This window comes from Nicotiana tabacum, chromosome 15, assembly GCF_000715075.1.
Source record: "Nicotiana tabacum cultivar K326 chromosome 15, ASM71507v2, whole genome shotgun sequence".
Taxonomy (NCBI): Eukaryota; Viridiplantae; Streptophyta; class Magnoliopsida; order Solanales; family Solanaceae; genus Nicotiana; species Nicotiana tabacum.
In genome coordinates, this window is record NC_134094.1 from 23,875,571 (window position 1) to 23,901,041 (window position 25,471).

The 25,471-nt window shown below is 37.9% G+C and overlaps 1 protein-coding gene across 1 annotated transcript; it reads right to left on the reverse strand.

Moving 5' to 3' along the window:
- Positions 1 to 13,853: 13,853 nt before the first annotated feature.
- LOC107821778 (uncharacterized) lies at positions 13,854 to 16,284 on the reverse strand. Its single transcript, XM_016648229.2, has 3 exons — positions 15,839 to 16,284; positions 14,923 to 14,993; positions 13,854 to 14,540 (listed from the first exon to the last, which is right to left on the reverse strand). Exons 1-3 carry the CDS (start codon positions 15,944 to 15,946, stop codon positions 14,336 to 14,338), a joined length of 384 nt encoding a protein of 127 aa, XP_016503715.1. The 5' UTR covers positions 15,947 to 16,284; the 3' UTR covers positions 13,854 to 14,335.
- Positions 16,285 to 25,471: the final 9,187 nt, after the last annotated feature.

Sequence of the window (25,471 nt, forward strand, 5' to 3'; positions counted from 1 at the left end):
CAGGCGATTGTCCTCCACATTGAAGGACTTACCTGTGCCAAGCATACTTGGTAGCGAAGGCAATACTCAGCAATCACGGAATCTAGTTCTTCGCTCAAAGAAAACGCACCCAAAGTAAAAGGATACGTGAAAAAGTATGTAAAACCTTCCTTGGAAAGGGTCACTCGCTCTAATAGATCAGGAATGATAATTTCCAACTCATTGCAGCAGTCCTCCTTCACAGCAGGAATACTGGAAGGACGAATGAAAGAAGGGTACCTATTAACAACGTATGTACGAGGGTTAGCAGTAGGAAATTTTTCTTCAAAATCCTTTGAAGTACTAAGCCTTCTTGGGATGATGGAATCCACTGTTGCAGGAAAGGAATCCTCGGTTTTGTTCTTATTCTTTGTAGAACTACCACGTTTGGAGGAAGAAGCCATTGGAAAAGAAGAAGGTAAAGAGTTTGTGTTTGAAGAGAATTAGAAAAAGAATAAAAAATAATGATGCAAATCAGAAGCTCAAGCAATTGTGAAAAGCAAATGAAAAGAAATTTGTGTATAAGTAAAATTTTAGCGGCTAAATTCATGGCCATGACTACCTCGATAATAGGAAAAAGTTGTGTTGAATCATGGGATGACGCGTGTTCGAGGCATTAAATGCGAAGAGACATGCGTCTAATCAACTGGCAGCGACCTTTAGAGGGAATTATAGTAATTCCTGCCAAAAGGATATTTCTACCAATTTTCCGGTAACACAAAGTTATGTCACCGAAAAACAGGGGGACTATTTGTATAGGATAAAATATGATATGCCACGTGACTGACTAAAAGGAGGACACGTGGAATCTAAGATGGAATGGCTGGGGACCGAACGCTCTCACGGCACATGTCACCGGGACAGATAATGTTCATAAAAGTGTATTAAATACTCTGCGTCCGGTAGCATTTACTAAGGAATATTCTACAGCATTAAGAGTGACGGTCCGTTTGAAGGAATTTGGCATTTACGCTCAACGTTACATCTTCATCAATGACCCTCATAATTGGCATTAAAAGAGGGCATGATCCTAGGACCTTTTTCCCTAGGCATAACTATAAATAGTGAGCTTAGTTACCATTATAAAGGACACGAAATTTCTAACAAGAACATATATTATATTTTATACAAAGTTTTATACAATTTTACTCTCTTGCTTTTTAATCTCATCATTGCTGTGTTCGGAAATCTTGTTCACGGAATCGCTACCTTTGCTATTTCATCTACATTTCAAGGCTAAGTACTGTGTTTTTCTTCTATTATTATATTATTTCAGGATCAAATTAATTCACTTGTCTAGAAACTATGTATAAATTCAACTGTCCCATTTTACGGGTAAACAGAAAGAACAAAGAGATTGACGCATTTCACTGACACTTGATAAGAAAGTGATCATACAACCCATTAGTTAAAGTTAATAAAAATAGAGCACTTCATATTTAATTAAATATTACATCCATAAGAGAATCACAAATATTTCTAGACATTTTTTTACAGAAAATTCTATGAAAAGTCTTAAAAATATACATAAAAATTATATATTTATATATCGGTTTGGTTCAGATTTGTTTTACTCAATACCAAACCTAATCAAGTTTTTTAATCGGTTTGGTTTGACTTTTCAGTTTGGTGCGGTTTTCCGGTTCGGTTTGTACACCCCTAGCCATAGCCATTGATTAAATAAGCCTAAGAAAAATCCGCTTAATTTATAGGCGGTAATAATCTTTTTACTCCATGTTTAGTTTCACGTTATTAATGAATTACATATATGTAATTTTCTTAGAATTTACAATAATCCAAAACACTATATTATGATTATTTCTGACTTGGAAGGAACTCGAGTTACATTTTATTTCTATTCAAATTAAAATCTCCTTTATTTATGTTGTGAGAGTATGCTAGGTAGGGCGGTTCAAAATCGAACCGAAACCGTTAACCGAACTGAACCGATGGCTTATTGGCTTATTGATATCGGATTATCGGGGTAATGGATGGTGAATGGATTGGGATTTTATAATTAACAGCTTAACGGTTTGGGGTAGATTACTCAATTTTCTTATTGGATAAACTGTTAACCCCTTAAGAATTTTTATATTTACACTTTTACCCCTATATATATAAAGTACTATTGAAATCCTAAATGGCTAAATCCCTAACTTCTATTTTTTAATTCTCAATTGACTGCAGCCACCAGAGGTAGAGAAGTCGTCAGTCTCGTCTCTCTCTTGAACTGGGAACTGAGAAGTCGAAAAATCAAAATCTCAATGATTAATACGTGTATGTCTGTATGAGCAGTCTTGATGGTATTAAAAATTTGGTTAATACGTGTATGACAGTATGAGTAGTCTTGAAGACTCTTCAATTAAAAAAATATCGTTTGGTTAGATCTTAGATGGTATTAAAAATTTGGTATTGATTTGAAACTGTTTGATATTGATTGAATGATTGTTCAAAATATTTCTATTTGGTTTAGCCGATAAGCCGCCCGATAATTATTAATCCGATACCAATCCGCCTGTTGTCTTATTGGATGACTAGCGGATTACTATATTTATAATCTGATAACTGTTAAGCCGAACCATTAAGCGTAATTATCCGCCCGAGAAGCACCCCTAATGCTAGGAGATTAGTTTGCTTATCATGTCAACTTAGATCTTCTAATTTTCCCTCAATAGATTACTCCAATTCAGAAACTAGCAATTTTTAGTTAGTTATTAATACTTTCTTAGATTAATGAAATAATTAAATATTAAATTTTTTGTCCTTTTTACATCACTTTTTCCATTTTAGTGTTATTTTCAAGATTCTATGTACATGTCATGATGATCACTGGTAATAAATAGATAATTACAAAGCTCATATCTGTTAGATTTCTTTTTATTATGTGTGACACAATATTACATCAAGTTCATAACTCATATTTAAAGGGATAATACATAAAACCCAATAAACTTGGCACCTTTTGCAACTTTCACGTCTAAACTAGTGAATGTTCAACCGTGGAAAAATGTTGTCTAGTTAATAACATACAGGTAGTTGGTAAATACTCCTATTAGGTACGTTAAAATGGCCCCATAATTAAATGCAAAACGAAAAGAAAAAATTAGAAGTAAATTGTTAGAATATTTTGATGTCGGAGTTTTAAAGTTGCTGGAGAGTGAGCAGATGACTTCTTCTATTTTGCCTTTACTACAAAAACTATGATAATAAATATTCCCTTTATTTCACTGTGTATGTCCTTTGGCACAAAGTATAATAAAAGAAAGAAAGACTTTTGAAACGTTTGATTTTAAATATATGATAAAATTTGAAACTTGTGTGTCACGACCCAAAATTTCACTAGTCGTGATGGCACCTAACCCAACTCGTTAGGTAAGTCAATTTCTAAATATCCAATTCCAATGAAATTAATTAAAAGAAAATATCTAAAACCAATACATCTCCCCAAGAACTAGTAGTACAAATCATGAGCTTCAGAATAGAGTATACAAAGCGGAAATAAAATAAATACATAGTCTGTTTGAATAATACATAAACAGAGCTTTTATAAATCTAAGGCTACCCTGAACAAGAGGCAGATACAACAGGAACGCAGGTGTATATCTTCAGATCCGGCAACCATCGAGCACAGCAACAACAACAGCCAACATCCGCGCAATGTGTAAAAGTGTAGTATCAGTACAACCGACCCCATGTACTGAGTAAGTAACAAACCTAGCCGTAGGTTGAAAGTAGTGACGAGCTTCCATTAAGGTCGAGTCCAAAACTAATAGTCCACAACAATCCATAACAACATAAAGCAAATAATACCAGAAGTAACTCAAGGATAAAATACTCAGCCAAATAATGATTTCAAAAAAATATAATAGTTCTTTCTTTCAAATACATCAGTGAAAACCCAAATCGTTTGTCGAAGTTGCCAATAATATGAATAGTTTGAAAACAATAAATTTCTCAAAAAATCTTCTCAATAATAAATAATATGTTTCATTTTTATTCAGGATAACCCGTGTAAAATAAATGCATCACTATGCCCATCTGTCAAAAATGTGTGAGAAATCATGAATGATGTGATGCTGTACAACATGAGAAAAAATACATCTCTATGCCTGTATGTCATGTGTGCATGCCAATGCGATGCAATTCAGTGATAAAATCATAAACAGCCCCTCGGGCAGAACATCACTCATATACAGCCCCTCGGGCAAACCTCACAGTCACTCATGCCACTCGGGCATACCTCACAATCACTCTTGACACTCGGGCATACCTCACAATCACTATTGTCACTCGGGCATACCTCACAATCACTCATGCATCTCAGTCACTCGGCACTCGCACTCAGTAGATACCTGCGCTCACTGGGATGTGTACAGACTCCGGAGGGGCTCCTTCAGCCCAAGAGCTAAAATCTGCACGGACAACTCACGTGCTATAATAATAAAGTATGTTGTAGGCGGGCAGCCCCGATCCACACTCATCCTCACAATCAGGCCCTCGGCCAATATCAAACATGATGCGACGTGTAGCCCGATCCCTTAAATATGCAACATGCTACGGCGTGCAGTCCGATCCCATAAATATCCTCACAAATCAGGCCCTCGGCCTCACTAAGTCAAAAACCTCTCAAGCCACTCGGGCATTTCAGTAAAATAGGGCATTTGGCCCAAAATATTTATATGCATCAAACTAGAGTCATAAAACTGAGTTATGATATGCAATAAATGAATATGAATGAGTATGAATTTTCAATTTAAAACAAATAATTCACAGCAATATGACCTCTGTGGGTCCCAATAATACTGGCACATAGCCTCAATCATGATTTTTTTATTATGTTTTTCAGCTTAATTTCTCTAACTCATAAAACGCATGAAAAATGCCAAGATCATTTAACTACAAAATTTCATAGAAACAATTATGTCACAATTTTAATAGTGCACGCCCACACGCCTGTCACCTAGCATGTACGTCACCTCCCAACAATTTATGAAATACATATATTCAGGGTTCATACCCTCAACTCCAAGATTATAAGAATTACTTACCTCGAACAAGCAAAATCTAATGTCGAGCAAGCTAAGCAGTGCTCCAGAAATTCCATTCTGCGCGTATCGACTTCCAAACAGCTAGAATCTAGTCACAATTAATTTGATTAAGCCCACAAAATTATAGGAATTAATTTCATATCAAAATACTAATATTTTCCAAAATTCTAAAATTACGCCCCAAAAATTATCCGTGGGACCTACATCTCGGAATCTGATAAAAGTTATAAAATCCGGAAGCCCATTCAACCACGAATCTAACCATACTAATTTTACCAAAATCCGACCTCAACTCGACCGCCAAATCTTCAAATCTCTAAGTTCAAACCCCTGATTTACACCTCAAAAACATGTAATCTAGTCGGATTATTCGATGATAATTCATATTATGGAGTAGAAATGATTACAAGTAACTTACCACAAGTTTCCCTTGAATTCTCTCTAAACATCGCCCCAAAAGCCGTACGTGAAGGTCCAAAAATAGCAAAAACTCGGAACCCCTATGTTTTTAACATTCTGTCCAGGATTTTCGCACTCGCGGTGATTTCTTCGCACCTGCAGTCTTCGCACCCGCGATGATTTCTTCGCACATGCGGTCTTCGTACCCACGATGATTTCTTCGCACCTGCGGTTTTCGCACCCGCGATGATTCCTTCACACTCACGGTCTTCGTACCCGCGATGACTGTTTTCGCACACGCGGTCTTTTTCGCACTGTTGCGATCACACCAGTAGCCCAGCTGCTTCAGCTCCTCCTCCAAATCCAAATTTGATCCGTTAAACATCCGAAACTCACCCGAGGCCCTCGGGACCCCGTCCGAACATACCAACAAGTTTCATAACATAACATGGACCTACTCGAGGCCTCACATCATATCAAACAATATCAAAACGACGAATCGCACCTCAAATCAAAGTCTATGAACTTTGAACTTTCATATTCTATATCTTGTGCCGAAACATATCAAATCAATCCGGAATGACTTCAAATTTTGCACACAAGTCATAAATGACATAACGAAGCTATTCAAAGTTCCGGAATGAGATTTTGACCTCGATATCAAAAAGTCAATCCCCGGGTCAAACTTTCCAAAATTAAATTTTCGGCATTTCAAGCCTAATTTCACCACGGACTTTCAAATAATTTTTCGGACACGCTCCTAAGTCCGAAATCACCATACGGAGCTATTGGAATCATCAAAATTAAATTCTGAGGTCGTTTACTCATAAGTCAATATCCGGTCAACTATTTCAACTTAAGCTTCCAATATGAAAATTCATCCTTCCAAGCTAACTCCGAAGTACCTTAAAATCAAAACCGACAATTCACACAAGTCATAATACCTCGTAGGAAGTTATTCAAGACTTCAAATAGTTGAAAGGAGCGTAAATGCTCAAAACGACCGGTCTGGTCGTTACAATCTCCCCCACTTAAATATACGTTCGTCCTCGAACGTGCCATGAGTTATTTTCAAGCCACCAAATCACTATTCCATCTTATCACGCACGTACCCGGGGGTGAATTCACGTCACCCTATTCCATATGAGCTTGACAACATAATACAACTGAAAATCCTTAATTTAACCTTAGCCCAAAAACCTTGGAATTCAATTCCGAACTTTTAGAATTTCTTTTCAAGACACGAATCTTACATTTATACCCTGTATGAGTCTGAACAAGCTACATCAAGCCATAACTATAATCACGGATACAATTTACCCAGAATGTTAGACAACTCGCCCGCTCATAGCACCATTCATGATCACAGTTACTACTTCAAACCAACCAAGTACTAGCATCAAACCCCATATCGAACAAAACCTCATCCCCACACCTTCGTACACTGTTGATAATAAAAGAAACATGCAGAATCTCGTAGCCCCTTATCAGATCAACAAGTCATGGAGATCTCTCACCCCAACTAGAACCATAATCACTTTCTGAGCCGACTTTCAATATTATACTCCCAAATATACCGAAATTAAACCTGATAGTACCCATTCCAGGTCCAATGACTTTATATTACTAAACATAACTGTTCCACAGACATACCGCACCAATATAACTTGGAGCCACAACCCGTGCCATCCGTGCACCAATACGCAACATTCAAATGTACCCAGTCATGGAAAATGACTAAAATGAGAGAACTGCCCCGCCAGATTAACAAGTACCGCCACAATGAAATGCTATAAAGTCATCATACACCGTAGAATCATCACCCGATTCTAACACGAGGTTCATATTATATACCCCGAGCCACCCTGCTCCAAATTAATAACGACGGAGAGGCAAATGAGAAAAATACCACACAAAACCTGAAAGGACATAACCATTACACTATCGATCATGCAATACCCAAATATTCATCACACTCAAATTCCTCTATAAAGCTCAAATAGAACCGCACCATATGTGCACATAACCAATGAATCATAACTCCTCGTAGCATAAAGGAGTAACTCACAGATCATTTGAGAACACGAATAAGTTCAACATCAACCAAATGACACATCCCTCAATAATAGCAGTATGGAGCCAACCATTCCGGCTCGGTGTAGAATACACATCTTAATTGGGCCTGCCTATGGACCCCCAAATCAACTCGGGTTATCCACAAATAGATAAAAATCCCTCCGAAAATCCATAATGACTAAATCATAATACATTTTATCATCTGGCTAGCTCCGGCCATAACTTCACAGTCTACAACCATGAAACAATCTGCTCCTGGGAACTCCCAATCTCCAAATCCATAGAACACGCGAATCACCATATTTGATTCCATCTCCACCGCCCGAATGTCTAACACATCGCTCATACACGATCATTCTACGAGGAATATTTCTCCTATTCTTTCGTGCCATATAGCAACGTCTTAAAATCAGCAGTCGATCAACCAGGAAAGTGTTGCAATACCTATAAAATATCCATAATTCAAAATATAGTGCGCCTTTTTTTTTGGAATGTACCCTCTACTCATGTAATACCAAATAGTTATAGCATTCATCTAAACATCGAAAACTGTTCATGCCCTCTAAGAATTTATGACCTCCCTTTCAAAGCTAAACCGTGACCTTGCACAAGCCAACCTTAATCCCACACAACACACCGCATCTATCATACCATCATGTGACAAGCACAAAAATCTTATTATCAACTTTGAGTCACCAATAATTTACATACCATTTTAGTTAGAAATATTTCTCTTGCTTCTTTCCAGGAGAAAACCACAATACACAACACGTTCTCCACACCGGTAGAAACCATCAAGAATACTTTGGAATCCATTTGTACATAATCAAGCCCTTAAAACTAAATTCCTCTAACTCGACCAAGCCACGCAGGTCGCCAAGTCCAGGCACCATCAAACACAAATCTCGGATTTTATCCATACACAAGTCCTCAAACCCACTGAAAGTTTCTTTCTTGGGAGTCACCCACTTTGCTCAAATCTAATTGCACCGCCCAAATGGGCCAAAAGACACGTGCCCCATTAGCACCACAACACTCAAAGAAGTAACTCTACTTTAACACCACATATCAAATTCATACTCCGTGCGCACTACATCATTCACCAATAACAACTCACTCATCCCGCGAATTTCATTTACTCATACGTGCAATATAATCCTTAACCAGGAATTTCCTTATTCGAGTCATCCTCGATCTCAACTTCTGTAAGTCATAGCTAACCCACAAGTATGCCTCAGACCAAAATTAAAATTTAACACCTAACCATGAAATCAAATTGTCAATAGCAGACTCTCCCACTTGGCTCAAAGCCATAGGTTAAAACATTCCATAAATCACAATACCAATACTCCCTTACTGCCATAATGCCACAGTCAGTCCAATTAAACTTCTTCCCAAGTTCATACAACGCCAACCATAAAAATACCTCAATCATCCGCTAAGCTCGTATTCATCCTCTTAACACACAAGTCAACTTTCTCAACTAGATTTAGATTCAAATCTCCACCCATACACCCCGTCGGCAGAAAAGTAACTCTCTACTCACATCATAAGGAATACACCTACGTAGATTACTCCGCAGGGGATAACCCACCTACTTAGCCTCAAACTGGAATCTTGTTATACCCTTTCACAGTCATAATTACTATGCAATCACATAGTCTATCTGAGTCCAAACTCATTAACCAGACATGAGAGTTTGGTTTGTCCTAAAATTTAACAATGTGATAGATCCTTCAAAACATTCATTACTCGAGACTGTTTGTCACATCAAATCGAAAATCAAGCACCCAATGGCCTTTTCCTTTACATTTCAAGGAAACACTTCTCGTTATATTCCAATCTTCTTAACACATCCCGCGGTTACATCATACCCATCACACCGCCATTCCACCGCTCATCGAGCCACAAATTCCACTGTAGGGTCATTACAGGACATATAAGTCCAATTGTACGAGTTACAACTAAAGCTACCGAGCTTAAGCTGCGGTCTAAACCTAGCCTCAATTCCTCCAAACTTGCCCATCACCAAAACATAGAATACTCATCTCGAACTTCGTTCATGGAATCACAAGCCGGCGATGCACAGCTGATACCGAGCGCTCATGTGCGCATACGAATACATGGAAGGAATTCAAAGAGTTCTGTCTTAAGCTGAATCAATCTCGCACGATAAGGAAAGAAATATGGGAAGTATATATCCTAAATGACCTGTAGTCTCTCGAAGATAAGTATGGACGTCATCATACCGATCCGCAAGACTCTACTAGACACTTGCTCATGACTTGTAGAACCTATGAACCTAGGGCTCTGATACCACCTTGTCACGATCCAAAATCCCACTAGTCGTGATGGCACCTAACCCAACCCATTAGGTAAGCCAATTTCTAACTATCCAATTCCAATGAAATTAATTAAAAGAAAATATCTAAAACCAATACATCTCCCCAAAGAACTGGTAGTACAAATCATGAGCTTCTAAGAATAGAGTATACAAAGCAAAAATAAAATAAATACATAGTCTGTTTGAATAATACATAAACAGAGCTTTTATAAATCTAAGGCTACCCTGAACAAGAGGCAGCTACAACAGGAACGCAGGTACATCTTCAAGTCCCGCAACCATCGAGCACAGCAACAACAACAGCCAACATCTGCACGCAATATGCAGAAGTGTAGTATCAGTACAACCGACCCCATGTACTGAGTAAGTAACAAACCTAGCCGTAGGTTGAAAGTAGTGACGAGCTTCCACCAAGGTCGGATCCAAAACCAATAGTCCACAACAATCCATAACAACATAAAGCAAATAATACCAGAAGTAACTCAGGGATAAAATACTCAGCCAAATAATGATTTCAAAAAAATATAGTAGTTCTTTCTTTCAAATACATCAGTGAAAACCCTAATCATTTGCCGAAGTTGCCAATAATATGAATAGTTTGAAAATAATAAATTTCTCCAAAAATCTTCTCAATAATAAATAATATGTTTCGTTTTGCTTCAGGATAACCCGTGTAAAACAAATGCATCACTATGCCCATCTGTCAAAAATGTGTGAGAAATCATAAATGATGTGATGTTGTACAGCATGAGAAAAAATACATCTCTATGCATGTATGTCATGTGTGCATGCCAATGCGATGCAATTCAGTGATAAAATCATAAACAGCCCCTCGGGCAGAACATCACTCATATACAGTCCCTCGGTCAAACCTGACAGTCACTCGTGCCACTCGGGCATACCTCATAATCACTCTTGCCACTCGGGCATACCTCACAATCACTCATGCCTCCCGGTCATTCAGCACTCGCACTCACTAGGGGTGTGTACAGACTCCGGAGGGGCTCCTTCAGCCCAAGCGCTAAAATCTGCACGGACAACTCACGTGCTATAATAATAAAGTATGCTGCAGGCGGGCAGCCCCGATCCACCCTCGTTCTCACAATCAGGCCCTCGGCCGATATCAAACATGCTGCGACGTGCAGCCCGATCTCATAAATATCCTCACAAATCAGGCCCTCTGTCTCACTCAGTCATAAACCTCTCAAGCCACTCGGGCATTTCAGTAAAACAGGGCATTCGACCCTAAATATTTATATGCATTAAAATAGAGTCATAAAATTGAGTTATGATATGCAATGAAATGAATATGAATGAGTATGAATTTTTAATTTAAAACAAATAATTCACAGTAATATGACCTCTGTGGGTCCCAATAATACTGGCACATAGTCTGAATCATGATTTTTTAATATGTTTTTCAGCTTAATTTCTCTAACTCATAAAACGCATGAAAAATGTCAAGATCATTTAACTACAAAATTCCACAGAAATAATTATGTCACAATTTCTATAGTGCACGCCCGTCACCTAGCATGTGTGTCACCTCCCAACAATTCACTAAATACATATATTCAGGGTTCATACCCTCAACTCCAAGATTAGAAGAGTTACTTACCTCGAACAAGCAAAATCCAATGTCGAGCAAGCTAAGCAATGCTCCAGAAATTCAATTCTGCGCGTATCGACTTCCAAACATCTAGAATCTAGTCACAATTAATTTTACTCAGCCCACAAAATTATAGGAACTAATTACATATCAAAATACTAATATTTTCCAAAAATCCGAAATTACGCCCCAAAAATCACCTATGGGGCCCACGTCTCGAAATTCGATAAAAGTTATAAAATCCGGAAGCTCATTCAACCACGAGTCTAACCATACTAATTTTATTAAAATCCGACCTCAACTCGACCTCCAAATTTTCAAATCTTATTTTCAAATCCCTAAGTTCAAACCCCCGATTTATACCTCAAAAACATGTAATCTAGTCGGATTATTCGATGATAATTCAATATTATCAAGTAGAAATGATCACAAGTGACTTATCTCAAGTTTTCCTTGAATTTTCTCTCAAAATCGCCCCAAAAATCGTGATTGAAGGCCCAAAAATGGCAAAAACTCGGAACCCCTATATTTTTAACATTCTGTCCAGGATTTTCGCACCCGCGGTGATTTCTTCGCACCAGCGGTAATTTCTTCGCGCCCGCGGTCTTCGCACCTGCGATGACTATTTTCGCACCCGCGGTGACTTTTTTCGCACCCGCGGTCTTTTTCCGCGCAGGTGCGATCACACCAGCAACCCAGCTGCTTCAGCTCCTCCTCCAAATCCAAATTCGATCCGTTAAACATCTGAAACTCACCCGAGACCCTCGGGACCCCGTCCGAACATACCAACAAGTTACATAACATAACATGGTCCTACTCGAGGCCTCAAATCATATCAAACAACATCAAAACGATAAATCGCACCTCAAATCAAAATCTATGAACTTTGAACTTTCAAATTCTATATCTTGTGCCGAAACATATCAAATCAATCCGGAATGACTTCAAATTTTGCACACAAGTCATAAATGATATAACGAAGCTATTTAAATTTCCAGAATCAGATTTCGACCTCGATATCAAAAAGTTAACCCCCCGGTTAAACTTTCCAAAATTAAATTTTCGACATTTCAAGCCTAATTCCACTACGGACTTCCAAATAATTTTTCAAACACGCTCCTAAGTCCGAAATCACCATACGGAGCTATTGAAATCATCAAAATTAAATTTCGAGGTCGTTTACTCATAAGTCAATATCCGGTCAACTATTTCAACTTAAGCTTCCAACATGAAAATTCATCCTTCCAAGCTAACTCCGAAGTACCTTAAAACCAAAACCGATAATTCACACAAGTCATAATATCTCGTAGGAAGTTATTCAAGACTTCAAATAGTTGAAAGGAACGTAAATGCTCAAAATGACCGGTCGGGTCGTTACATTGTGGTTATAAACATGTCATTGTATTTGTATGACTATGAAATATTCTCACTAAAGAAATATAAAAATATGTCATTATTTTTTTAACGGACTAATAATAAAATTAACCCAAACAAAATAAAACAGAGGGAGTAAATAGCAGTAATAAGTTGTTTGCTACCTACTGTTATTTGGGGCTACCAATTTTATACTTAACGCAGACACTTACTAGCAATTAGTCATCAGTTGCCACTATCAGTTACCAGTAATTGGATTTTGGATCAAATTGATTTCTCAACTGCAAAAACTTATAAACGCTTAGATCTGAAAACATTTAAGTTTGAAGCTTATCCTTATTTTCAAGTTATTAAATCATACTTAATGTAAATATATACTTAAAATTATCCTGGACTAACTTCCTATTTTTTCTAGCTGTAGAGTGACCTGATCCCTGATTAACTTCCTTATTTTCGATAAAATTTAAGCTCAATGTAAACAAGTGTTTTTTTTTTTAGAACATTATATGAAAGCAGGTACTGACAGCTTTCAAGAATTATAAATGATTTGTTTCTTGCATTCTTAAATAATAAATTTTAAGAAGAGTGAAATTAAATATAGAGGAACAAAGCAGCAAAAGCTTTGAAGCACACAAGAGGAAAGGAAGGCTATGAGCATATCATTCTAGGCAACACAAGATTACAATTGCATTCGCTTTAACATATATCCTTTATCAGTTTAAAATGCTTTTCGTTCAGTCATTTAAAATAGAATTATTGCTTTATAATTCCTTGCAAAATCTATACATATAAACATGGGCAGATCTAGTAAGGAACAAAGCAGTTCAAACGAAAAATTATGCATACTCACATGTTATTAAATCCCTTTGACACAAGTAATGTTTCAAGAGTAATGGTTAAGGAGGTTCATCACATTAATTAAAATCCTGGATCCGCCTCTTGCATATAAAACAAAGGTACCCCATCGGATGGCAGACAGTTGCTATCCTCAAACTATAGTACTGCAAATTACTAAAACAAAATTCATATGATAAATTATCCACAGGTACAACTGTTTCACCCAGGGAAAAACTGAGGAAAATAAAAAAATAACTACTCAATGAGATGAAGAATGACTTATCCACAATCTTATGAAGATCACTCTCCTGAAAGTAATATGTTTCAAAATTTTAGACCTTTAAAGTAACTCCATTGTCATCAATATTGGCACACAGTCACACACTCCAATCTCAACACATTTCTACCTGCTAGCACTTTGTCATCTCCTAGAGTGTACGCAGACCTTACCCCTACCATGAGGTAGAGAAGCTATTTCCAATAGACCCTCGGCATCCTTTCCCTCCAAAAACTCCCCACCTTGCTCTTGGGGTGACTCGAACTCACAACCTCTTGGTTGGAAGTGGAGGTTGCTTACCATCAGAGCAACCCCTCTTGTCAACAACTCTAAGTTTAAATATTCGACATATCTTAACCATAGTATGTTACCGAATTGAACTTCGACGTAAATGCAGGATGACCCGTTTCTATTGCTGCATCGTAGGCACGGTTGGATCGTTTTTCAGCAGGGACTTCACTCTCAGCATCGAAGTTTTTCATATGTGGAATACATCTTTCACTATCAACATGGGAAGATTGGTTTTTCAACAAATACCTACGCCTTAGCTTTAAAAATCTGAAATTTAACAAGTATAATATTAGGGTATTACTCTTTCTTTCTTTTCTTTTTTTGTCAATTACATCATTTTAAGAGAAAAGCAAAGTACTACCTACAATAGGCAATACTGATTAAGTTAGTTGTTGTATATGCATATAAGTGTGAAACTTAAAGAATATCTAGTTTTTGAAAACCCCTTATTTGTCTAAACGATGAAATATAGCGTATGAGAATGAAATGGACCGAAGCAGAACGGAATGGTTATAAATGATTCATATAGCACACCAGAACCAGTTTGCGATTGAGGTGTAGTAGTTATTGTTTTCCTTCACCTATAAGAAAACGACACACAGATAAGGGAAATAACTATTCTATCAGATAGAGAAAATTATGATCATACAGGATTTCACCCAAAATGATATCTCTCCTCTGCTTTGCAGCCTGCAACTTCCTCTTCTTGGAGACAAATTCCTAGACACGAATTGCCAGACCATGATCACACAATTAACATCCAAAAATATCATTCTGAAATACACAATTTCATCTTAAAATATAGTATATAACCACAGGAAACCAAAAAGAGCAATTCTTTATAAATCCCAATAAACATTGAACAACACTTAACAGCTTGTTTGGATGGTTGTTACAAATCATTTTATAATGTATCGTATCGTATTGTATTATATTATACTGTATCGTTTGATAAATACAATGTTTGAATAAATTGTGTCGTTTGCCGCCATTTCATGATATCACACACCAGCAATATGAAGGATAAACTTGCAATATTATAGAGAAAAATTATGATACAGAGTAAAATTACTATATAAAAAAGTAGGATAAATGATAAAATATAATTATTTAACAATAATTCAAGGGTGAGATTGAGAGAAAAAGACAAAGTAACGACGCGACCACACCAAATCGGGCGTTATATAATACATAACGACAGAATTAACCATACGATACAATAAAATTGAAGTAACAATCAAAACAAACATCGTATTTAAAGTAACAATACGATACAACAAGTAACAACCATCCAAACATGATGTAAAAGTATAACCAAAAACAAAACAATAAAATGCCAAACTCAGATTACACATGTCTACAATGGTAATTAGCACAAACAAGGAACTAGTGGAAACAAAAAGACAGTCTTTTTTTATGATGGTGGTGTCCTAGTCAATTTGTGCGCATCTCAGCTATTTTACCGAGCAACCGCTACACTTTGCCCACTAGGCTTAGGCATATAGAAAGAAATCATCTAGTCAAACTAATTAGAATTTATTTATAAAAATCCAGAAAGTGCAAACCTTTTGCAGTTCCAAGAACTCATTTAACAGATGTTTCTGCTTGAGCTTTGCCTTGGCTACTTCATCAGCAGTATTTAGTTGATTGAAACCCTCTATAGACCTTTTCATCTCTATTCAGTAGCACATACCCACCAATGAAAACAGCCAAGAAATTTCAAGAAAACGCATAACCACATCAAAAAATTAAATCTTTAAGGTTTTCCATATATATACACACTGTTATTAACATGCTGAGGCTAGAGAAAAAATTGGTCCGTTTTATTAAGAGGGATAAAAAAGGAGAGAATGTGGAAAGCCAGAAGGGATATTGAGATATATTTTTGAGGCTCTGAATATAGGAAAAAGAAATTAAATAAAACCCCATATTGTGTGTGGGTGTGGTTGGAGGACATTAGAGGACATCTTGGTTTTCTCCCTCTCCTTTCCATATTCGTATTTGTCTTTCTTTCTTCTTCCCCTTTTGGGTTTTTTTATACCGGACCAAATTTGTTCACAATTTTAGTCGTGACGGGCTAGCTAGGGGCGTCCAAAGAAAATCGACAAACAACACCAAATTGATAATTCGAGTTAAATTGAGAAAAAATAAATTGATTATGATTTGGTGTTGGAAAGAAAAATCAGACCAAAATTGGTGTGGTTTTGCTTTAATTAAAAAAAGTAATGTAGTGTAGTGTATAAATATTTCTTAAATTTTTTCATAATTTTATCTTTAACGTATTATTTCAAGTTTGGACTTATAATTTTTGAATGCTCCAATAAGTTGTATAGTCCATCAATATTAGTAACTCAAATAAATTCCATACCAAAATCAAATCAATATCAATACTAACAAAAGATATTCAATTCAATTGTACTAGGATTGACAATAATGTTGGATATTTTTTTTTTAGTTTTTTTATGGTTTAGATCAAATGCATAACTTATTTTTTTTTAGTGTTTAGTCATGTCAATAATAGTACTTATTAGTCGTACTTATTTTAACAACTTAGTAATTTTAGATTAAGTTTATTTTCATTATGTCTTATTAATAATATTTATTTTATGTGATTTTATTATCTTTATTGTTAAATATTTTAGTACAATGTTATGGCTCATCTCATATTTTATGTTATTTTCTTGAAAAACATCTTATATAGTTATGTGTTACTAGGATTAAAGAAATATTTGGAACACAAATTCTATGCTTGTGCTATGAAAACTTTATGAAAAAAAAAACCAAAAAATTCGAAAATCTGAAAAACATCGTGATTAAAAAATCCGACTTTATTGGTTTAATTTGGTCTTTAGATTTAATAACCCGACATAATTGATTTATTTTGGTAATTAAAAAATTCGAACCAACCAGGCCTATGTACACCCCTATTTGCTACTATTCGTTAACCTTTGCCTATATAGTTCAATCATTCACAAGTTTAGTTGTGACAAGCTGAACTTGTTATCATATTCATTATACCTATTTTATTAAATTATTTATAAGTTTAGCAAGAGGAGCTAATCTTGCCTGTATTATCTGTAAGTTTAGCTGTAACGGGTTAAATTTGTTACTGTATTTATTTTACCTATCTTGTTAGATTGTCAACAATTTAACTAAGCCAAACACTTTATAAAAGGGTGATGTGAACTAAAACCTAAGAAAGATAAAAACTAAACTTAAAAAGTGAATAAAGTGATCAATGGAATTTTCGCCGGAAACAAAGGAATACGAAAAATACGGAATTAATTAGTGTCGAGTCTAATCAATGGATTTGATTGACTCCTACTAGTTAATCACAAGTCTAAGTCACTAGACTTGAAAATTTTTAGGGATGACAAATGTGTGGTAGGGCAGGGGAGTATCTAAATGGCGGAGTCCAGAACCCAGGTTCTTTTTGACAAAAAGAACGAAAATGCGTGGAAAAAAAAAGCTACCTAATTCTATATAACGCTCTTTTAAAGAGCGTTATACCTTAACGGACATTTTGGACGTTAAGGTATAGCGCTCTTTAAAAGAGCGTTATACATATAACGTCTTTAGAAAGAGCGCTATATATGTATAGCGCAGTTATAAAGAGTGCTATACATGTTTTGTGGGCCCACCAATAAGTCTCGTGCGTTTAAGTGGCATAACAATAATTCAAATGTGTATAGCGCCCTTTAAAAGAGCGCTATACCTAAAAAAAAATTCAGCCCCCTGAGCTACGCATTGCCTTATTTAAAGGCGTTAGGATTTTACAAAAATCCATTCAAAAATATTCCTAACTCCCGTTCAAATTTTTCTCTTACTCAATTCTCAAGCATTTTTTCATAATATCTGAAGAGCGAAAGGGTTGAGGTTGTGGTGGAGAATAACTCTGTGAGCTATAGTTTATCTCCACAGTATCATGTTAAGTTGCCACTTACAATGGAGTACGATAGATTGGTATCGTTTTTATGTAATAAAATGAGTGTGAGGAAACGTTCGGTGAACCTTAAAGTAATCGAAAGATATCCGTATTCCCTCACTCCGCAAGGGGTTGCTTGTTACACTGAGTTTAACATCGACGATGATGAAACTTTGAGGTATTTTTTGAGGACTCCGGATGAATACTGGGAATTTCTTGTGATAAAAATATTGGAAATGTACGTCAAGGTCGTAGACGTTCGCAATAATGGGGTTGTGCATAGTAGGGATAACCCTCAATCATCGGGTGGTTATTCTGGAGCAGTTTTTGCCGTACAGGTTCTGGATGAAAGAGTTTGCCCTGATTTAAACTTATCAACACCGGCGAATGAGGAGCGAGGAAATAATTTCTCTCCTGCTTTACATAATCCACAAGACGAGTGGTAAACTTCAATTTTCCTTTGTGTTACGATGTATATTTTTGTTTTATTGAATTTGTATTAACGCTCACATATTCCACAGGGGGTACCTGCCAGATATGACTTTTACAAGTTATGAACCCATGGCCAGTTGGAATATGCGTAGTTATGGTGTGTTGGATCATGGTGGTCCACCAACAGGATAATATCCATCAAGGAATGTTAACACATTACGACTTGTAAATGAAGTGATACAGCTATATGAAAAGTATTTATTAATTTCAGTAATGATTTTTATTTTGTTGTTTGTGCAGTGAAAACGAGCAAGTTGAAGCACCTGTCCTGACTCAATTGCCCGAAGATAACATATTAAATCGGGATCTGGCATATGTATAGAGTGAGGAAGAGAACAGTGATTATGACAACAATGCCGATGATTCCGGAGAAGACACACCCTTCCCTTGTGAGGATGGTGATGAGGAGGAAGATAATGAAGGACCTGATTTGATGAAGGAGCATGCTCCACCCCTAGTTAGACCAAGAGTGTACGAGTCCCAAGTGCCGTTTCATTCAAGGAAGATTCCCTACCTTGATCATTTGCCAAGTATGCCGGATGTGGATGCTCTAACAAGGGATTTTGATAAAATTCGAACAACAATGTGAGATGATTCTAGACCAACGGTGCTGGCAAAGGGCATGCTTTTTTCTGATGAAAATGTATAGCGTAAAAGAGTGTCGTGAGATGACGGTATGTAAGTCAAGTCCGGATGTATACAAGGTTGTTTGCCGCAGATGGTTTACGGGTTGTCATTGGATGTTACGTGCGAGCAAGAAGAACACAGGTCTGTGGAAAGTGGGTAAATATATTCCCACCCACAGATGTGAAATGGACACATTCAATGGGAATCACTACAACTTGGATATTTACTTGATTTCTCTTGTCCTTATTCCACACATTGAAGCGTCCATAAGGTATAAAATCAAAGAGTGCATTACATCAGTCCACCGGGAATATGGCCATACCATTACCAAAAGAAAGGCATTTCTCGGGCGCAAACGTGCATTTGAAATTATTTTTGGTAACTGGGATAAGTCATTTGCAGCTCTACCCAGGTACATGGTCGCACTGCAGTACTTTAACCCCAGAACGGTTGTTGAATGGAAGCTTGAGAGGAGTCCGGGAAGACCAGAATATATATTCAATTATGTGTTCTAGGCATTTAAACCAGCAATTGATGGTTTTTCACATTGCCGGCCAGTAATATCCATAGACGACACTCATATCTATGGAAAGTATGATATCAAGCTATTGATCGTCGTTGCAGTAGATGCTAATGGACAAATATTTCCTCTAGCTTTTTCTATTTGTGCGAATGAAAGCCAAGAGACGTGGACGTTGTTTTTGAACCATTTGAAAGAGCACGTTGTCAAACAGCATTCAGGTATTTGTCTAATATATGATCGGCATGGTGGTATCATAAGTTTTGTACAGAATTTGCCTACATGGCAAGAACCTTATGCCTACCACCATTACTGTGTGAGGCACCTGAAGGCCAATTTCCAGAAGGCACATCCCAACAAAGATCTGCATGATTTGATGTGGATGGCAGCAACAGAACACCAAGAGCATAAATTTCGGAGGTACATGGAATCTATCAGGAAGGAAGACGAGAGAGCCTATGGTTGGTTGATGCAACATGAGTTTGACAAATGGACTTTGCATGCGGATAGTGGAAGAAGATGGGGAATTCTGACTACAAATATGTCAGAGTCTTTCAACGGGTTATTGAAGTCGGCTAAAAAATTGCCTGTCACTGCCATGGTGCACATGTCGTTCAAGCTGATGGCGGAGAGGTTTGTTGAAAGGGCTGCAACTGCAACGTCATTGATGGAAATGGGTATTGAATTTATGCCACTGCCGATGAATAGATTTGAGAAATAGAGGCGGCGCGCACATTGGAATTCATTTTTACAGTATGATCACGACAGAAATATTTTTGAAGTTCACACCGCTATCCATCAAAACTGGGGGAATAATGTACATACCATAAATGAATCTACAAGGTTATGCTCTTGTGGGAAATGGTCCATCTACCACATGCCGTTCTCACATGCCATCAGGTGCTTTCAACATGTTGGTTTAGGGCCAACCAACTACGTTGATAAATAATATAGTGTCGCTGCATACTTAAACACCTATAGTGGGCAGCTGCAGCCAGTGGGTGCTGAGAATTATTGGTCACCGGAACCATTTAAAATAGTGTGTAACAAGGAGTTTTTGCGTCGAATACAGGAGCAGAAGAGAAAGCGTATACGGAACCAAATGGATATTAGCGATACCGTTTATTCGCGCAAATGTGGTATATGCTCGCAAACAGGACATGACCGTCAAAAATGTCCTTCGGCTGGTTTGGGTGGCGGTGATAATCCAGCTCCTGGTGGGAGTTCTTCTAATGTGCCCAACTATCAAAGATACAAGTAGTAACTGGGTTTCGTAATGTAGTTGTAATAAGTGTATGTACTTGTTTATGTTGCAAAATGTATCAAATAAAATTTTGTTTTCATTGTTATTAAATCTTATTGATAATGGTCCATTTTTCATTTGTGTAAATTAATGAATTTCTCCCTCCCGTTCATATAATCAAAAATAGTATTGGATTAAAAAATGAAAATGTTTTTAGTAGACCTTCGAATTTCACGCTAAAATTATTATTAGAAAACTACAATGTCAGAGGAGGAAGATTTTTGATAAATATGTGAATATATATAGCGCGGTTAAATACTACGTTATGTGTGTTGTCTTGTTGAACTAAAAAGCTGCCCGCCTGCGAAAAAACTATTTTGTATCCGAAAGAATATTTAACACGCGAAGCATAGCGCGGTTAAATACTACGTTATGTGTGTTGTCTTGTCAAACTGAAAAGCTGCCCGCCTGCAAAAAAGCTATTTTGTATCCGAAAGAATCTTTAACACGCGAAGTATAGAGCTGTTAAATACTACGTTATGTGTAAGCATAGCGCGGTTAAATACTGCGTTATGTGTGTTATCTTGCCTATAAATAACGGGTGCATTCTAGTTATTTTCTATGCTTAACAATAACCAATAGTAAAACTCTCCATAAATGCAGTGTTTTCTTTTTCACTTTAACAAATGTTTGAACGCCTTTATGTACCAAGGTGCCAGTGCGGCAAAAAATGTATGATGGCGGACTATTGGGATGATGGTGAAGTTGGGCGCCGATACTGGATGTGTGTGAACAAGTTTTATTGGATTCCCGACGAATCTTTTTAAAATTTTGAGGTATGGATTGATGAACCCTGTAAGCAGGAATACTACAAACAAACTTTGCAGTATATTCATGATTTGAACAAAAGATACGAACGTGATGAGGTTATGTATAAACGAGAAATTGCGGCGTTGAAGGAGAAACTAAAAGAGTTGGAAGAAGAAAAAAATAAGTTGTTGGATCAATTTGAGTGGTTGTAGAAGAGAATAGTTGACTAAACAAACCAATGTATGTGTTGAGTGTTGTATTTTATCTTTATGCTTTCCATGTCATGTACTTTCATTATGTGTGCCAAATTTAAATTATGTTAAGTTATTGTGTTTGTGTTTGTGTTGCAGTATTAAAATAACAAAGAACTCGGGAAATATATACATAATGCGCATATAACGAAAACAATAAAAGTTGTTGCTATTATTTACATAAAATAATATTTACATCAAATACAAAAAAAATAAAAATCAATGTGTTCCACAGCCTGTGTGCTTCAATGCAGCCGCTGGCCTGAGCCGCATCCCATCCCGCCCGGCTACGCTATCAGGATCATCCTTATCACGTCGTCTTTTTATAGCAGGATGCGCTGCAACATGATCATCAGTAGTGCTGGCAGGATCGGTAGAAGGGGCCGTCGGTCCAGTAGTAACCTACAGAAGAATAAGTCAGCTCAGTATAGGAAAATAGATATTAAGTCACAATAATTTAAATTATCTTACCACAATCTCGTTGGCCTCCTGAATATAATCATCCGTCGCAGCCAGGTCAGCATCGCACAAAGCGGACTCCGTGACGGGCGAGGATGAAGCCTTAATAAGAAAAATAATAAAGTTATTTATGGAAAATAAATTAGAAAAGATTTTTTTAAAAAGTAAATACTAATAAAAACATACATGCGCCTGTGAAAGCTCCCCAGCACCCCTCGATGATGAGCCATAACTCATCCGGTGCCCACTATCCACTTGGGTCGGCCGATCCTCAGCAGCGGTCGATGGTCCTGGGAAGTATGCATCCCAATCCTCTCCGGTAATGTCTGTGCCCGTGATCAATAATGGACCTGACGGGGTCACCTGGGAAGTCCCTGGAGTGAGCTACAGCCCAAGGCTGTATGCTGGCATGCTGCTGGGATACTCGTCCGGCTCATAAAGGTCACCCGACAAATCAGCATCAATATCATCAACAGGGGCCTCAACACCCCCTTACTGGGGACCACCTCCTCGCCGCCCACCACGACCCCATGGGGTAACCCTGTCTCATGGGGCACCCCTACCTCGTGGGGCACTCCTACCTTGTGGGACACCCCTAGCTCGCTGGTACTGCTCTGGCGCCACATAAGCAGGGTCGTGTCCTAAGCGCTGATCCTCTCGGGCTCGTTGCAGTGTCCGATAGCCACCTCTGCAAGCTACCGGCCATAATCGTGCAAAGCGGCCGCTCCCTCGCCGGCATGCTGCTGCATCTGCAATCTTATCTGGTAGACTATATGTAGGCCAATATCCTGCACAACGTATAAAATATAAATTATAGAACACTATGTTGTAGTTATATAAGTAATAATATCAGAAATCATACTAGGGCCTCATGTCGCCCGGCTTATGGAACGTACTGACCGCTAGCTCGATGAATGGGATTCCCAGTAAAAAGTCGAGTAACGCGGCGGTACCAGGGTATATACTCATGAATAGTATCCATCCGTCTCTATGAGGGGGGGCTGAATCAGGTCAGCTCGTTGGTCCCAAGTATCGACCTACGCCTCTAGCCATGCCACATGTGTGTCGTCCACCCTGGAACGATCATCCCGTTGATAATATGTGGGCTCCCAAGTGGGCCCTCTCGGTACAAGTTACAGACGGTCAAACTGGCGAAGTATCCGCTCCGTGGCATGATGTTCCACAATATCGAGGTACATCAGCGGGATAGAAGTGCTCCAAATCAGTCGGCTGGCCAGCAATAATCGGGCAGGCCACCTATCAAGTCGTCGTTGTATGGCGTCCAGATGAACTATTAAATAACAATATAAAACGTGAGTATGCGCAACACATATGAAGCTATACCAAGTAAACATAGGTATACATTTACCTGTGTGCCCTCCAACATATCCAGCAAATCCCTGCAAAGGGGGAGATTATGTCGAGCCTCATAGATATGTACATATCCCCGCCGGATAACCCACCTCCTAGCTAGAGGGAGAAACAGAGGTAGTACATCTGGAGGTAATGGTGGTAGAGGTGGCTACAACTGCAGGAACCGCTCCCAGGCCCAAACCTAACATACAAAATTGACGTAAAATTAAGATTAATTTTTACTAGATATGTTATAGTGAATAGCGTATTCGAATATGTTGTCACCTGTAGCAGCGACAAAAATCCACATATGTAATGTTGGGTGCTCATGCTCGCCCGGCACATCTGCTTGTACAAGTAGGCAAGAACAACAGCATCCCAGCTGTACTGGGGTAAATTATCTAGCCGCTGAAGATGATGAAGAAATCTCAAGCTGACTAGGTTCCCCGAAGTGTTCGGGAACAAGACCCCTCCAAACATAAGGAGCAGCAGCAACCTTGTATACCGGTGAATATGCAGATCATCTGTCTCGCCAGTGATGTCGGGGTGCAATATCTCCAAATTCTGTCGAATAGCTATCAAACTCATGCGACTGGCCCCTGAGTGTGCAATCTCATCTTGTGGCCTGAAACAAGGTAAGCTGCTACAGCATGTCCAAATACTGCCCATGCGTCATCTCTCCCATGGCCTGAGGCAGTGCAACGGGCAGTCCATCAACGGGTAGCCCATATAAAACCTCCACGTCCTGCAGCGTAATGGTGGCCTCGCTAATGGGCAGGTGGAATGTGTGTGTCTTCGGTCGCCACCGCTCTATCAGGGCCGTAACCAAAGACCAGTCGAGTAGCAGCCGCCGGATCTCCAAAATCCTGTAGAAGCCCGTAACCCGCAGGCGCTGGACTATACGGGGATGGAGATCTCTGTCCTTCATAAAATCTCACATGTCGTCCACTCTCCTGGCGTGGAGAGTTTGGGCCAGTAACTCTCCCTCCCATATGTGGGCGGACCTATGATCGTCCTGTAACACTAATAGCTCATCGGAGAAAGGTTCGGGATGCATAGGCTACCGTCCATGTCGTCTACTGTAAATTAAACAACATTAATTGTATGTTTGATTTGTAAATTAAATAATTAATTTTTAAAGTTATACAATATTTAATTGGACAAAGTATATATCTATGAGTTCCAGGCTCGATATTTGAGGCCTAGTAGCACCAAGCTATCCTGAATTCTTGTATGTGTCAATTTTATTATTTTCATAATTTTGTATGTTTGATTCTGTAAATTAAATAATTATTTTTTATAATTCTACAATATTTAATTGGACAGAGTATATATCTATGGGTTCCAGGCTCGATATTTGAGGCCCAATAGCACCAAGCTATCTTGAATTCTTGTATGTGTCAATTTTATTATTTTCATAATTTTGTATGTTTGTTGTGTAAATTAAATAATTATACAATATTTAATTGGACAGAGTATATATCTATGGGTTCCAAGCTCGATATTTGAGGCTCAGTA

Bases quoted from the DNA above. Each gene is read 5' to 3' on its own strand.
- LOC107821778 (XM_016648229.2), bottom strand. From the start codon at position 15,946: ATGAAAAGGTCTATAGAGGGTTTCAATCAACTAAATACTGCTGATGAA. The intron at 14,994-15,838 runs GTTTGCACTTTC...ATTCGTGTCTAG, and splicing joins AGTTCTTGGAACTGCAAAAG to GAATTTGTCTCCAAGAAGAG. The intron at 14,541-14,922 runs GTATGATCATAA...GTTAAATTTCAG, and splicing joins ATCATTTTGGGTGAAATCCT to ATTTTTAAAGCTAAGGCGTA.